Source organism: Neophocaena asiaeorientalis, unplaced genomic scaffold (assembly GCF_003031525.2).
Source record: "Neophocaena asiaeorientalis asiaeorientalis breed wild unplaced genomic scaffold, Neophocaena_asiaeorientalis_V1.1 scaffold30, whole genome shotgun sequence".
NCBI lineage: Eukaryota > Metazoa > Chordata > Mammalia > Artiodactyla > Phocoenidae > Neophocaena > Neophocaena asiaeorientalis.
In genome coordinates, this window is record NW_020174923.1 from 12,416,862 (window position 1) to 12,427,617 (window position 10,756).

General features: G+C 54.0%; 1 protein-coding gene across 1 annotated transcript in view; it reads right to left on the reverse strand.

The window, feature by feature from the left end:
- Positions 1 to 503: 503 nt before the first annotated feature.
- OGFOD3 (2-oxoglutarate and iron dependent oxygenase domain containing 3) overlaps positions 504 to 10,756 on the reverse strand; it is a 19,497-nt gene continuing 9,244 nt past the window's right edge. Inside the window, 4 exon segments of the mRNA XM_024760618.1 lie at positions 504 to 2,598; positions 6,008 to 6,131; positions 9,404 to 9,557; positions 10,500 to 10,556. Of these exon segments, the coding sequence (XP_024616386.1) occupies positions 2,462 to 2,598; positions 6,008 to 6,131; positions 9,404 to 9,557; positions 10,500 to 10,556 (472 nt within the window). The 3' untranslated portion in view covers positions 504 to 2,461.

A 10,756-nucleotide genomic window follows, 5' to 3' on the forward strand; every position in this document is an offset into this window, starting at 1 on the left:
GTGGTCTTCTGCCATTTTCTCCTGCGCGGGGCAGGTGAGGTAACTCGCAGCTGGCTCGGACCCCGTCCCACTGGGTCAGCTCCTGACCTGATGTTTCAGCTTCCGCTCTCACGGAGGCTCAGCCGTGCTCAGGCCTGGCCCTGGCGGCCAGCTCGCCAGGAGAGACGGAGCGGCAACCCCTTCTTTCCAGCAGTGAGACCAATGCTCATGTTCTCTTATTTAGACTAAATACTTTTATTAGGAAATAAATCACTCAGCAGAGGACGTGCCAGGAACGTCCTCTTCTCCCTGGAACACACCACATCTGCTCTCAGTCAGGACCATCGCGTAGGACGGAGATGCCCACGCAGCCCCAGGTGAGCGCTTCTGGAGGTCACCGGCATGGGCTACGCATCTTCTCATTTTAAAAGAAGGACATTTTTTTTTTTTTTTTGCCACGCAGAGTGACTTGTGGGATCTTAGTTCCCCGACCAGGGATTGAACCCATGCCCTCAGCAGTGAAAGTGCAGAATCCTAACCACTGGACCGCCAGGGAATTTCTGAAAAGAAGGACATTCTTGCTTTTGCCCAAATCTCTTTATTTCTTTGTCCAAGTACCTCTGTGATGATTATGAACAGGGTAAGTAGCAAAGAATGTCAATTAAAACCAATAACTTACTTATTTCCAAAGCACTTCAACAACAACTAAACCATCAGAACCCCCCTCCTTAGATGTAGTGAGTGGCCACGTGGGCTGTGGAATACCCGAGAACGTCTGCCCATCCTCACACCGAGGGTAAGGTGTCATTCAGATAACATGAAGGTTACAGAACAAAGTGAGGCCTGCACGGGGCTTTCCTGTCGGAATTCGCATCTCAACCTGACACCAGAGCAACAAACCTTTGAAAAGCCAAGACAAGAGAAGCCAGAGGACAACCTGGACAGGAGGGGGTAGCTTTTCCTGCACAGGACTGAGACCGGCTGGTCCAGCCTAGAGACAGTGTCCCCAAAGCATCGCCAACCCTAAGGTCAGCCCTGCCCGCCACCCAGAGCGTGGGCTTCATCCTTCCCAGATCTGCCCAAAGTCCTTTAAAAACAGGAACCACGATCCAGGCCATCATGTGGGTGGTGGCCCTCCCTTTCTGGAAACTGCAACCATGACCCAGAAGGGAGCAGATCCCAAGCCACTGTCTGCACGTGGAAGCTCGGCCCCTACAGCCCTGAGACACGCATATCATCACCACGGTGCAGAAGGGACACCCGGCAAACCAAGGGGCGGACCCAGGGGTCCTGGCTTCCAGACCCTCATGGAGCCTCCTCAGGTGCCACGCAAATGGCTCATCCCAGGGTCCAGGAAGGCTGCCCCTTTCTGTGTGAGCCCAAGCAGCCCTGTGACTGCAGAGTGTGGGGAACACGTGGGGCTGCGGTGGCCGCGTCCACAGGTCCATGCTGGGTGGGCGAAGGGGAAAGTGTTGAGGCTCCTCCTGGGTCAGGGTGGCCGGGAGAGTCCTGCTCCCAGAGCCATTTCTGGGGATCCCTTTGCACTCACAGCGGGTGATCGGCTGTTCTCCCAGAAGATGCCCAAACCCCAGGCCAGTTGCTTTGTGGGGCGGCCCTGGGACCTTGCCCAACCCTGGCAGAAGCCAACTGATGGACATGCTGCCCTTATCCTGGGGCCGTGCTACCCAGGCTTCCCCCATGACCAGTTTATTTACGATTCCTGGCTCCCCTGACTGTTACTTTTATGTAAAAGGCACGGACAGCTCCAGGATGAGAAGAGGGCTGCTAAGACCTGAACCTGAGCAGACGGACCCTCAGCTTGGCAGAAGGCCCCAGGCGAGCTGCGGATGGCCACGCTGGGAACACCCTCGGACCTTGTGTCAGGGACCCTGTCCGGTGATGGGGCAGAGCCCAGCCTGGCATGAACATGGTGCCAGGGTGACTCTCAGTGGCCAGCAGTGTTGGGGGCTCTGCCCAGAGTCGCCAGAACATCAGATGTTCGCATCCACCCAGAATCCAGCAGTATCAGCCCTCCAGCTGCTGCTCCCAGAGCCGCCTGCCCCCAGAACCTTCTCCAAGGTGCCATAATGCTGATTCTGGTTCCCCGAGTGGAGGCTGCTGGCCCCACTCAGCTTCATCCACACTTAAGTCAGTCTCCAGTGGCCGGGTAATGACCCTCTGTCTGCTGATAAACAGGGATTCCACCCCGGGCACGGGATCCCTTCCTGAGAAAAGGAGGGCATGTTGGCCCTGCCAGCTCCGGGGCCCCACATCAGCATAGCAAAGCCAACGCTGATGCTTGTGAGGGGAAACTGGTTCCCTCCATTTACTCACAGTTGAAAAATGATCAAATGTTAGCAAATCAAAATTCAGGATGATTCGTAAGGCACCTTGTTCAGTGGAAATGGGCTGAGCGAGAGGGAAGGGGTGTGTGTCCAGCGTGGCCGCTTCCCTGCAGGGCTGCTGGACAGGCCTCCCGGGGCTACGTGAACGTTGGGTCCGCGATGCCATGGTCGGGGTCGCAGGTGAAGGCGATGGTGATGGCGTAGCGGGTGCCCCAGTGAACCTTCTCCACCCGGTGCAGGTTCTCGGACCCCGAGGTGAAGAAGGACACCCGACCTGGGAGAGAGGAGAGCAGAGCATGACTTCAAGGCCACATGCGTGGCCGGGCCTCAGAGGACCTGTGTTTAGGCCAACGCAGTAACACGACCAACCGGGCAGGCTGGAGAAACAGCTGATGCAGGAAGGCGGGGGTTAGAGACAAACCAGCAGGAGAGCCCTCGCACAGGACGAAGGGCACCCCAAGCACCCAGCCCAGCCTCCGTGGGCTCTTTGTGGGGCAATCTGGACTTGGGGTGAGGCCCTGCTGCCACCCCCAGGGGCCTCTACAAGCCATCTGACCTCCTCGGGCCCACTTTATGATCTTCTTTCTTTTCTTTTTTTTTTTTTTTAATGATCTTATTTCTAATCACACATGAAACAAAACCAAACCCTGCAAGGTGATGACAATGTTTTGGCAACGGATCAGGAAAGACGTGTCGAGACAGACACCCAGCGCCTGTAGCTCCCTCCAGGGCAGCTAAAGACAGGACTCGGGAGGCTGCTTCCGAGCGTCCTGGAGCGGGGGTCCTCCACCCACCTGTGCTCAGAGAACCCCGTGTTTATGGGCTTCCATATTTAACTGGCCTCATACACCCACCATAGATTTTTTAGGACAAACGAGTTGACCGTTACAGAATCGTGTGGGAGGAGCCCCGGGATCCTGCAGTTGCCGCGTCACCGCCACACGGCCCTGCCCCAAGTGTCCCATGACAACTTCATTTCTCTTCAAAAGGTCACTGCCAGGAACTCAACTGCTAAATCTTCGAGAGAGGAGAAAAGTCTACCCCAGAGTCTGCTGCTTTCTGGTAGTAAACAGAGAACCGTGCTCTGCCCGGAAACAAGGGAGCAAAAGAAATCGTGTGACACAAGGAAACCTCTGCATGGGGGCTTGGGGACACCAGGAACTCAGACCCTCCTCTGGACCAGCCAGGCCGCCCCTGACCTGAAAGAAACACTCTTTCCCAGAGCAATCTGGAGTCACGCCACTTTCTGAGGCTCACGTTGCTAAAGGACGTTTTGTCCTCAGTCTTTCCACTTTTAGTCACACCTGAGACCTCAGACACATAGCCAGGCCCGTCTGCCCATCCACGCCATCTGTACACGCCCCTGCCATCACCCCACTGCAGACACAGTTATCAAATGTCACCGACTTACAGCAAGAGTGGGGGTCTCTGGGCGCCCCCCCCCACACCCCAGCATTTCTGCGCACTTTGCAAACAGAGGCACCAAAGAACAGAGAAGAAAAGGACTGAGGAAAAGTGAAGCTCCTCGTGGCCTGTGGGACAACAGGAAACCGTCCACCATTCATGTTGGAGCCTCGGAGAGAGGAGGGGTTCATACTGGGGCAGGAAAAGGCGATTTGAAGAAATAATGACCAACACTTTCCCTAATGTGACGAAAACTTTGACTTTTAATCCAATAAGCTTAGCAGGATAAATACTCCAAGTGGGATAAATACAAACAACTCCACACTGAGGCACATCATAGTCAAACTGATGAAACCAGAGATTAGAGAACATCCTGGAGGTGGTAGAGCAAAGAGGCAGCTACTATGGGGCAGTGACAGTGGTGACAGCAACAGGGGAGCCAGAGGAAAGGGACGATGCTTTTAAAGAAAAAGGAAAAAAACCCACCAATCCAGAATTTCACATCCAGTGAAAATATCTTTTAGAAAAAAAGGTGAAATAAGGACATTTTCAGAAAAACCATCACCAGCAGACCTGCACTCCAAGAAATGCTGAGGCGGAAGGGGAATGTACCTGTTGGAAACCTGGATGCACAGGAGGGGACGGAGGGCTCTGGAAAGTAAGTGGGAAAACTGAAAACATTCAGCATATTTTCCTGTTAATTTCCATAAGAGAGAATGAACTCTTCTAGGGAAAATGATAACCCCTTTGGCACAGCCTGTCAGAGCAGCTGCATCACGCTCCCCGCCAAACGCCAGGCTCCCGGTGACGTCTGTGCGGATGGGACAGAGTTAGTGACTCTTGTCCTGTTGACCCGGAACAGGAATCTGCTAACCCAGCCCAACGTCAACGTGATAGCTTGTTGAGGAAAGGCCCACAAGGGCTCACAATCTTGCCTAAGACCTTCTTTCCTTTTTATTGCACCAGTAGTTACGCCCCACACCTATTCTGACAGCTCCCAAGTCCAGAGTGATCAAGACAATGACGGGCACGACACAAACACCAGGAAAAACCCGAGGGCAGGCCGCCCGTCATCAGAACCAGGAGGAAACTGTTGGCATGAAATCCCCACCCGCGCAGTGACCAGCAGGCCGGCGCTGGTAACTCACCCTACAAGGCATAACACTCACACGGAGGCGACGGCCCACCCAACCCCAGAAACGTGAAACTTTCGGCATTCATGAACGGTGCTTTCTGGCTTTTTATTTTCTTCAGTAAACAGCTATTAGATTATCACCCACTTCTTTAAAGAGGGATTTAGCTCGGCAACTTAGTAACCAAAAATACAGTCATCTCAGTTTTTGGAACCCACCTGTATTTCTTCCCTTAGTCCACAAGCATTCCTGGACACCTCCCAGAAGCACGTGACCTGTGACCCCCAGCCTTAGCACCAGCAGCTTCTCTGGCTCTTGGTCCATTAAAGCCTTGGAGCTGCAGAGTGTTCTGAGCCCCTCCTGCCCGCTGACCTGCGCCTGGGTCTGCCCCGCTCCAGCACTCACCCCCTGAGGGAAGAGAGCCAGTCCTGAGCTGTTTAACTTCCTTTCTACACCTTCTGATGTCCAAGCCACTTCTGCGTGGATTCAGCACTACTGCAAGGAGCATTTGGACTCAGTGGCTTGCAGGACTGCCTCATGGCTAACGGGAACGTTCTAAACCAACACAGGTGGACAGCCTCATTGGTTTGAGCTGCCTGCTGCCAGGTGGAAGCGGACACAGCCACATACCCAGTAAGCAGGGTGACGCAGCGGGGTCGGGTGAGCCACGGCAGCGGGTGAATGGTGCTGCACAGTTGAGGTGCCCAGGCCACAGCCAAATGGCCTGGCTCTGTCTCTGAGTCTCATCTGGGGCTGGGCCGGGGCCTGGGCTGCCCCTCAGGAAGCCCCTGGGGGATCCCCGCCCCTCCCCACCCCAAAACCTGGGGAGGAGAGGGGATAATTCCTCGCTCCACGCATGCTCACTGAGCAGCACTGAGTGTCCGAGCTGGGCTGGGGGCAGAGGGAGCTCTGGGACCATCAGGTCGGGTGTGGTTTACCAACATTAGGTGAGGATCACTGCCTCATCCGTCTTAAGCTTCTGAGTCACTACAGGGGATGGAGCGGGGGCTGGCTCTGGGAACTCACTCTGCAGTGACTCAGTGACCATGGCCACGCCCACCTCCTCCTCTGACGAATGTGCTCCACAGACACACTGGACACACCCTAAACACAGCATCCCGGGAAAGGCCCGCCCGTGAGTCCTACCTGCTCTCGGCTCCACCGTCTTGTTGGCCCCCTCCTCCATGAACACAAACCGCCCGCCACCGAAGTCATCCAGGTAGTCGGAGAGGTACAGCAGCGATGTGTAGTCGAAGGAGCCGTAGGTCACCTGCGGGCAGAGTGTGAGGGCGTGTCACCGTCTGCTTGTGGGAGGACACGCTCCTCAGGGAGGGACAGACCCAGGCCTCGCTCTGCCTCCCAACTACAGAAAACCCTCTGCTGAGCACAGGCGTGCGGTCCTGCCTGGTTCCCGCACAGTCAGAGGCGCAGCCCACGCCAAGAAGCCCACACGCGTGACCCCCAGGGCCGCCACGCCACCCACCCACCCACCAACAGGACCCTCCCGCGTCAGCACAGGGAGCAAAGGTGGTGCTTCCGCTCCTTCTCCAGATGTGGGCACCCCAAGCTTTCTTTTAAATTGTGGTAGAATACACAAACCATACAATTTACCACTTTACCCATCGTTGAGTGCACAGCTCAGGGGCACTAAGCACATTCACTGCTGTGCACGCACCCCCGCCGACCATCGCCAGAACTCTTCAACCTCCCAAACTGAAACTCTGTTCCCAGTAAACACTAACTCCCCCCCACCACCACCCAGTGCCCACGCTACACTGTCTGTCCTTTCCTGTCTGGTCCTCTTTGCGTGGACATTCTTTTGGAAGACGGCATGGGCGGTGGAAAGCAGGGGATGGGGGGTGAAATCTGTGCTCTGGGCTCATAGGAGCGTGGACCCTCTGGGCCTGGATATAATGTAAACAGGAGGCACTATCATTTGTTTCCCAAGGACCCCTTGAAGTCCAGGATGGGAGGTGGCCAGATAGTTGTCCCACCTGTGGATCTTCAGGACTTATTATAGGTAAGGATTTCAATGTGAGATAGAGGAGTTTGCTGTCTGTAATATGTGAAGTAGGTGTTGTTTCCAAGGACATAAGAACTCACACAAATTAGCACCTACTTATTAGAGGGAATCAGTGAGATAGGCTATTTTTTTTTCCACGCAAAGATAGTGACTTGCATGTACAAGGAATTTTAATCACATGATAACAGCTCCCAGCCTGAGGAATAATTCAATTAGCAAGACTGGGGTAAGAAATAAGGAAGAATGAAAGAGTCCAAGGATAGCAGCCCAAAGTCATCCTACCAGTGCCCTATCGCACAGCCCAAGGCTCCTGTGTTTAGGAATAGATTCTTAAATGATTTTACTGACACCTGTAGGCACCATGGGAGCAGTACACAGAAGCCCCAGATCAATATCCATAACACATTTGATCAAGGCTCAAAAAGTCCAAAAGCCCCGCTCCCCCTGCAACCAGCTAGACCACCATCACCATGACAGTGGTCATCTCCTGAGAGAGGGTGGGCTGACCAGGAGGGAGAGGCAGCAAGCCTGCCAAGGTGACTGAGTCCCCGTCACCTTCTCATGAACTCAGTACCATGCCATCTGTGGGACTGGACTTTCTACACAGACCTGAGCTCCCTCCACCTCCCCCACCAAGACCCCATTTAGGGGCCCCTTATCCAGCATCAGGGCATCAAACAAACATCAAAGTGACCTAAACCTGAGAACAGCCCAGGGCAGTGCTTCTGAATCACTTCAGCTGTGAACCTCATGTCCACTACCTGCATAAAACATAAAAGAGACCTGGGGGCGGGAGGTGTCCAGGAGCCTGACCCTCTCCTACCCACCCAGCTCAGATTCTGCAAAGGAACCACCCCAAACCCACATGAACACAGTGACCTGGGAAGGAGGCAGGTAATGGCAGGTGATGGGATGGCAGAGGCCGGCAGGGCCTGAGCTGTCCTGAGCTAGAGGCTGAAGAGCTTCAAGGGAAGGAGCAGATGCATGGGGTCCTCTTGTGCGAGTATGTCTTTTTGCTGTGTCCATGCGTGAGTGACCCCTTGGCTGTTATAGCCACCCTGGTCCTGTAGACCCTGTCCCGAGGTCTCCTGGCTCTGAGATGTCTGAGGCTACCCCACTTGTCACTGTTGACTCGTTTTCTCTGCCTGAAGAATTTCTTCCTTATCTTTCTTCCTTTGAAGCTGGATCACCAAACCAGGCTACATTCAGTGTTGTCTTTCCTGAACCCACACTTCCCGGTACATGGAGGGCTGCTCTTCCTTCGTTGCAGGGAAATTCTCTGGACTCCGTCCCACGCGTGAGGCTCCTTGCTGTGCGAACCTGTCTGTCCTCCACACACGTCGTCTTTGCCCTCAACCCCATAAAACCCTGTTTTTCCCTCTGCAATATCTACGATGATCTTATACTGAAGGTCTCGGTCCTGGTCCCCTAATGAAATAATGCACCCGGGCAATGGTTATCAATGGGTCAATGGCTGCTAGAGCCATGAAGTGAGGGTGGACAGGAGGCTTGATCGTGGATGGATCAGACGGAACGCACTGATCAACCTTAAGCCCATGGGAAGAGAACAAGCAGACACTGTACTCCCCCTTAGGGTGAAGCCCACACTTCCAACCCGAGTTCCATCGAGCCCTCCGAGCTGCACTGGCTCAGACAAGCCACTGGCCACGTAAAGCTACTTCAATTTAAGTTAATTTAGTTAAATACTGGGTTCCTCAATCTCACTAACCACATTTACGTCCTCCCCTCCTCCACTGAGCTCAGACAGTCGAGATGAAATAAACACATGCGTATCTGACTGAACTTCAGGCAGAAGCCCAATCTGCGAGCTTCTGCCCAAACCCTCTGCTTACTTTTCACTTCGCTTCCTGTGTTCCAGGGTCAAGCGACACAGAGATTATCTGGGTCACCTGAGCACACCCGCGGCTGGGGTGACCGCCAACAGCCCTCAGACGTTTCCGTGGCCAACTGTCCCCTGGCGCCACGCTGCGTGTGCTGGCTGAGCGGGGGCAGGGCAGTGGCTGCAATGCAGGCGGGAGAGGGCTTCAGTTGTGGCTGACCAGGACCACAGATTGATTAGGCGCCACTGTGTCTAGGGAACAGCAAGAGATGAAGAAAGGGGAATCTGCAGAATCTGGAGTGGTCCAGAAATTTTCCCAAGAAAAGGTGAAAAGTAGGAAGAAGGGGGCCTCCTGGGCAGGGTGTGGGACGCAGGACCGAGGAGAGACCACAAGACAGAAAGACCAGGGTAATCAAGGCCCGGTCAGGTTACATCCGACGAAGCTCACAGCTCAGGTGGAGACAGCTCTGCGTGTGGGAACAAGTAGCAAAGGATGGTCCCCATCAGGCCCTCACTGTTCTGTAATGTGCTTTTCACAGTCTTCTGTCACCTCATCACATGAGAAACAAATCTTATCTCCTCGACCACATCAGTGAGAGAGGAAACTTCTAAAACCCTGACCACGTGAACAGACAGCACCCAGCTTGGGCCGTGGTGGACAAGCCCCAGGTTCGCTCACCTTGTCCACGTGCGCGTGCCAGTACTCGTCATGAGCCGTGCGGGCCGCCGTGCTGTTGATGCGGGAGAAGAAGGTGGGCTTCGTCAGGTGAAGCAGGGACGCGCTGATGCCAAATGCCTGGGCGATTGCCAGCTGGACCTTCTGCCGCAGGTCCCTGCCGAGAGGACACAGGTGTCAGCCACACAGGAAAGAATTCTCCCCGGGCCCATAGGGCCCGCACCATGTGACACTGAAACGGAGCAGGACCCTCTGGTCCTTGCCCCCGACCCCCATGTTCTCAGCCTGCCTTTTGTCTGTGGAAACACTTTAGCCAAAGAATAAGTTTAATCAGAGAAGTGAGAAAATGCAGAAACAAAGGAAAATAGTCAAACGAGACCAAATAATAATAGTTTAGTCATTAAGCAAAGTCAAGGACCTTTAGTTCCTCCTTAAGGGCTATAGATAATATTCTGAGCCATATCCTGTGAGCTGTTTTGCAGCTACTGAAGCCCCCACCAGGTGGAGGAGGATGACTACATGATGACCAAATTGAAGCCACGACATAAGCTGCTCCACTCCACACAATTCCGAGAACTGGCCTCAGAGAAATGGGAAAAAACCCTGGAACTAAAGATTAACTGTACTTAAGACGACCAAGATGACGCTGATCAGACCGCATTACTGGTTTCAAGCTGACTGTCAGAACTGACTATGCTGTTCTGCTCCCTCTCTCTGCCTATATAATCCTGAAACTCCCCTTTAAAAGCCCCTGTCCCCTGAGCAGCAATCAGGAGTTGGTTCTCAGACAGGAGTCCACCCTCTCCCCCGGTTGCTGGCCCCTGAAATAAAGCAACCTTTCCTTCCCCACCAACACTTGTCTCTCAAGAATTGGCTTTCGAGCAGCAAGCAGCCGGACCTGGGTTTGGTAACACTGCAGAAAGACAAGGGCTGGCAAAGGTGAAAGGTGAACAGATGCACACACAGGTCCGCACACGTGGGACAGGGTATCACGTGCACACCCAGGGACCTGAGGGCCAGTTCTCTGCAGGACTGACCCCAGCACTCCCAGCCCCGCCGCCACCTGCCCCCTTCCTGACCTGGGCATTCCTTCCCTCACCGGTACAACTGGAAGTCCTCTTCTGAGAAGATACTTTGTATTTTATCCCCAAAGTATCTGTGAAAAAATGAGTATTGACAAATGTGATGTTTTATTAATGTTTCCTTATTTCCTCTAAATTCAGCCTTTCCTCCAGTTAACCAGCAAGTCCCTGAAAACCAGCTGGTCCTTATTATCCTGGAGCTGCTCCTTCTACAGTGATAACTGTGTGATAAAAGGGAGGAGGGTGGGAGGGAGGGACCTGGCAGGTGGGGTGA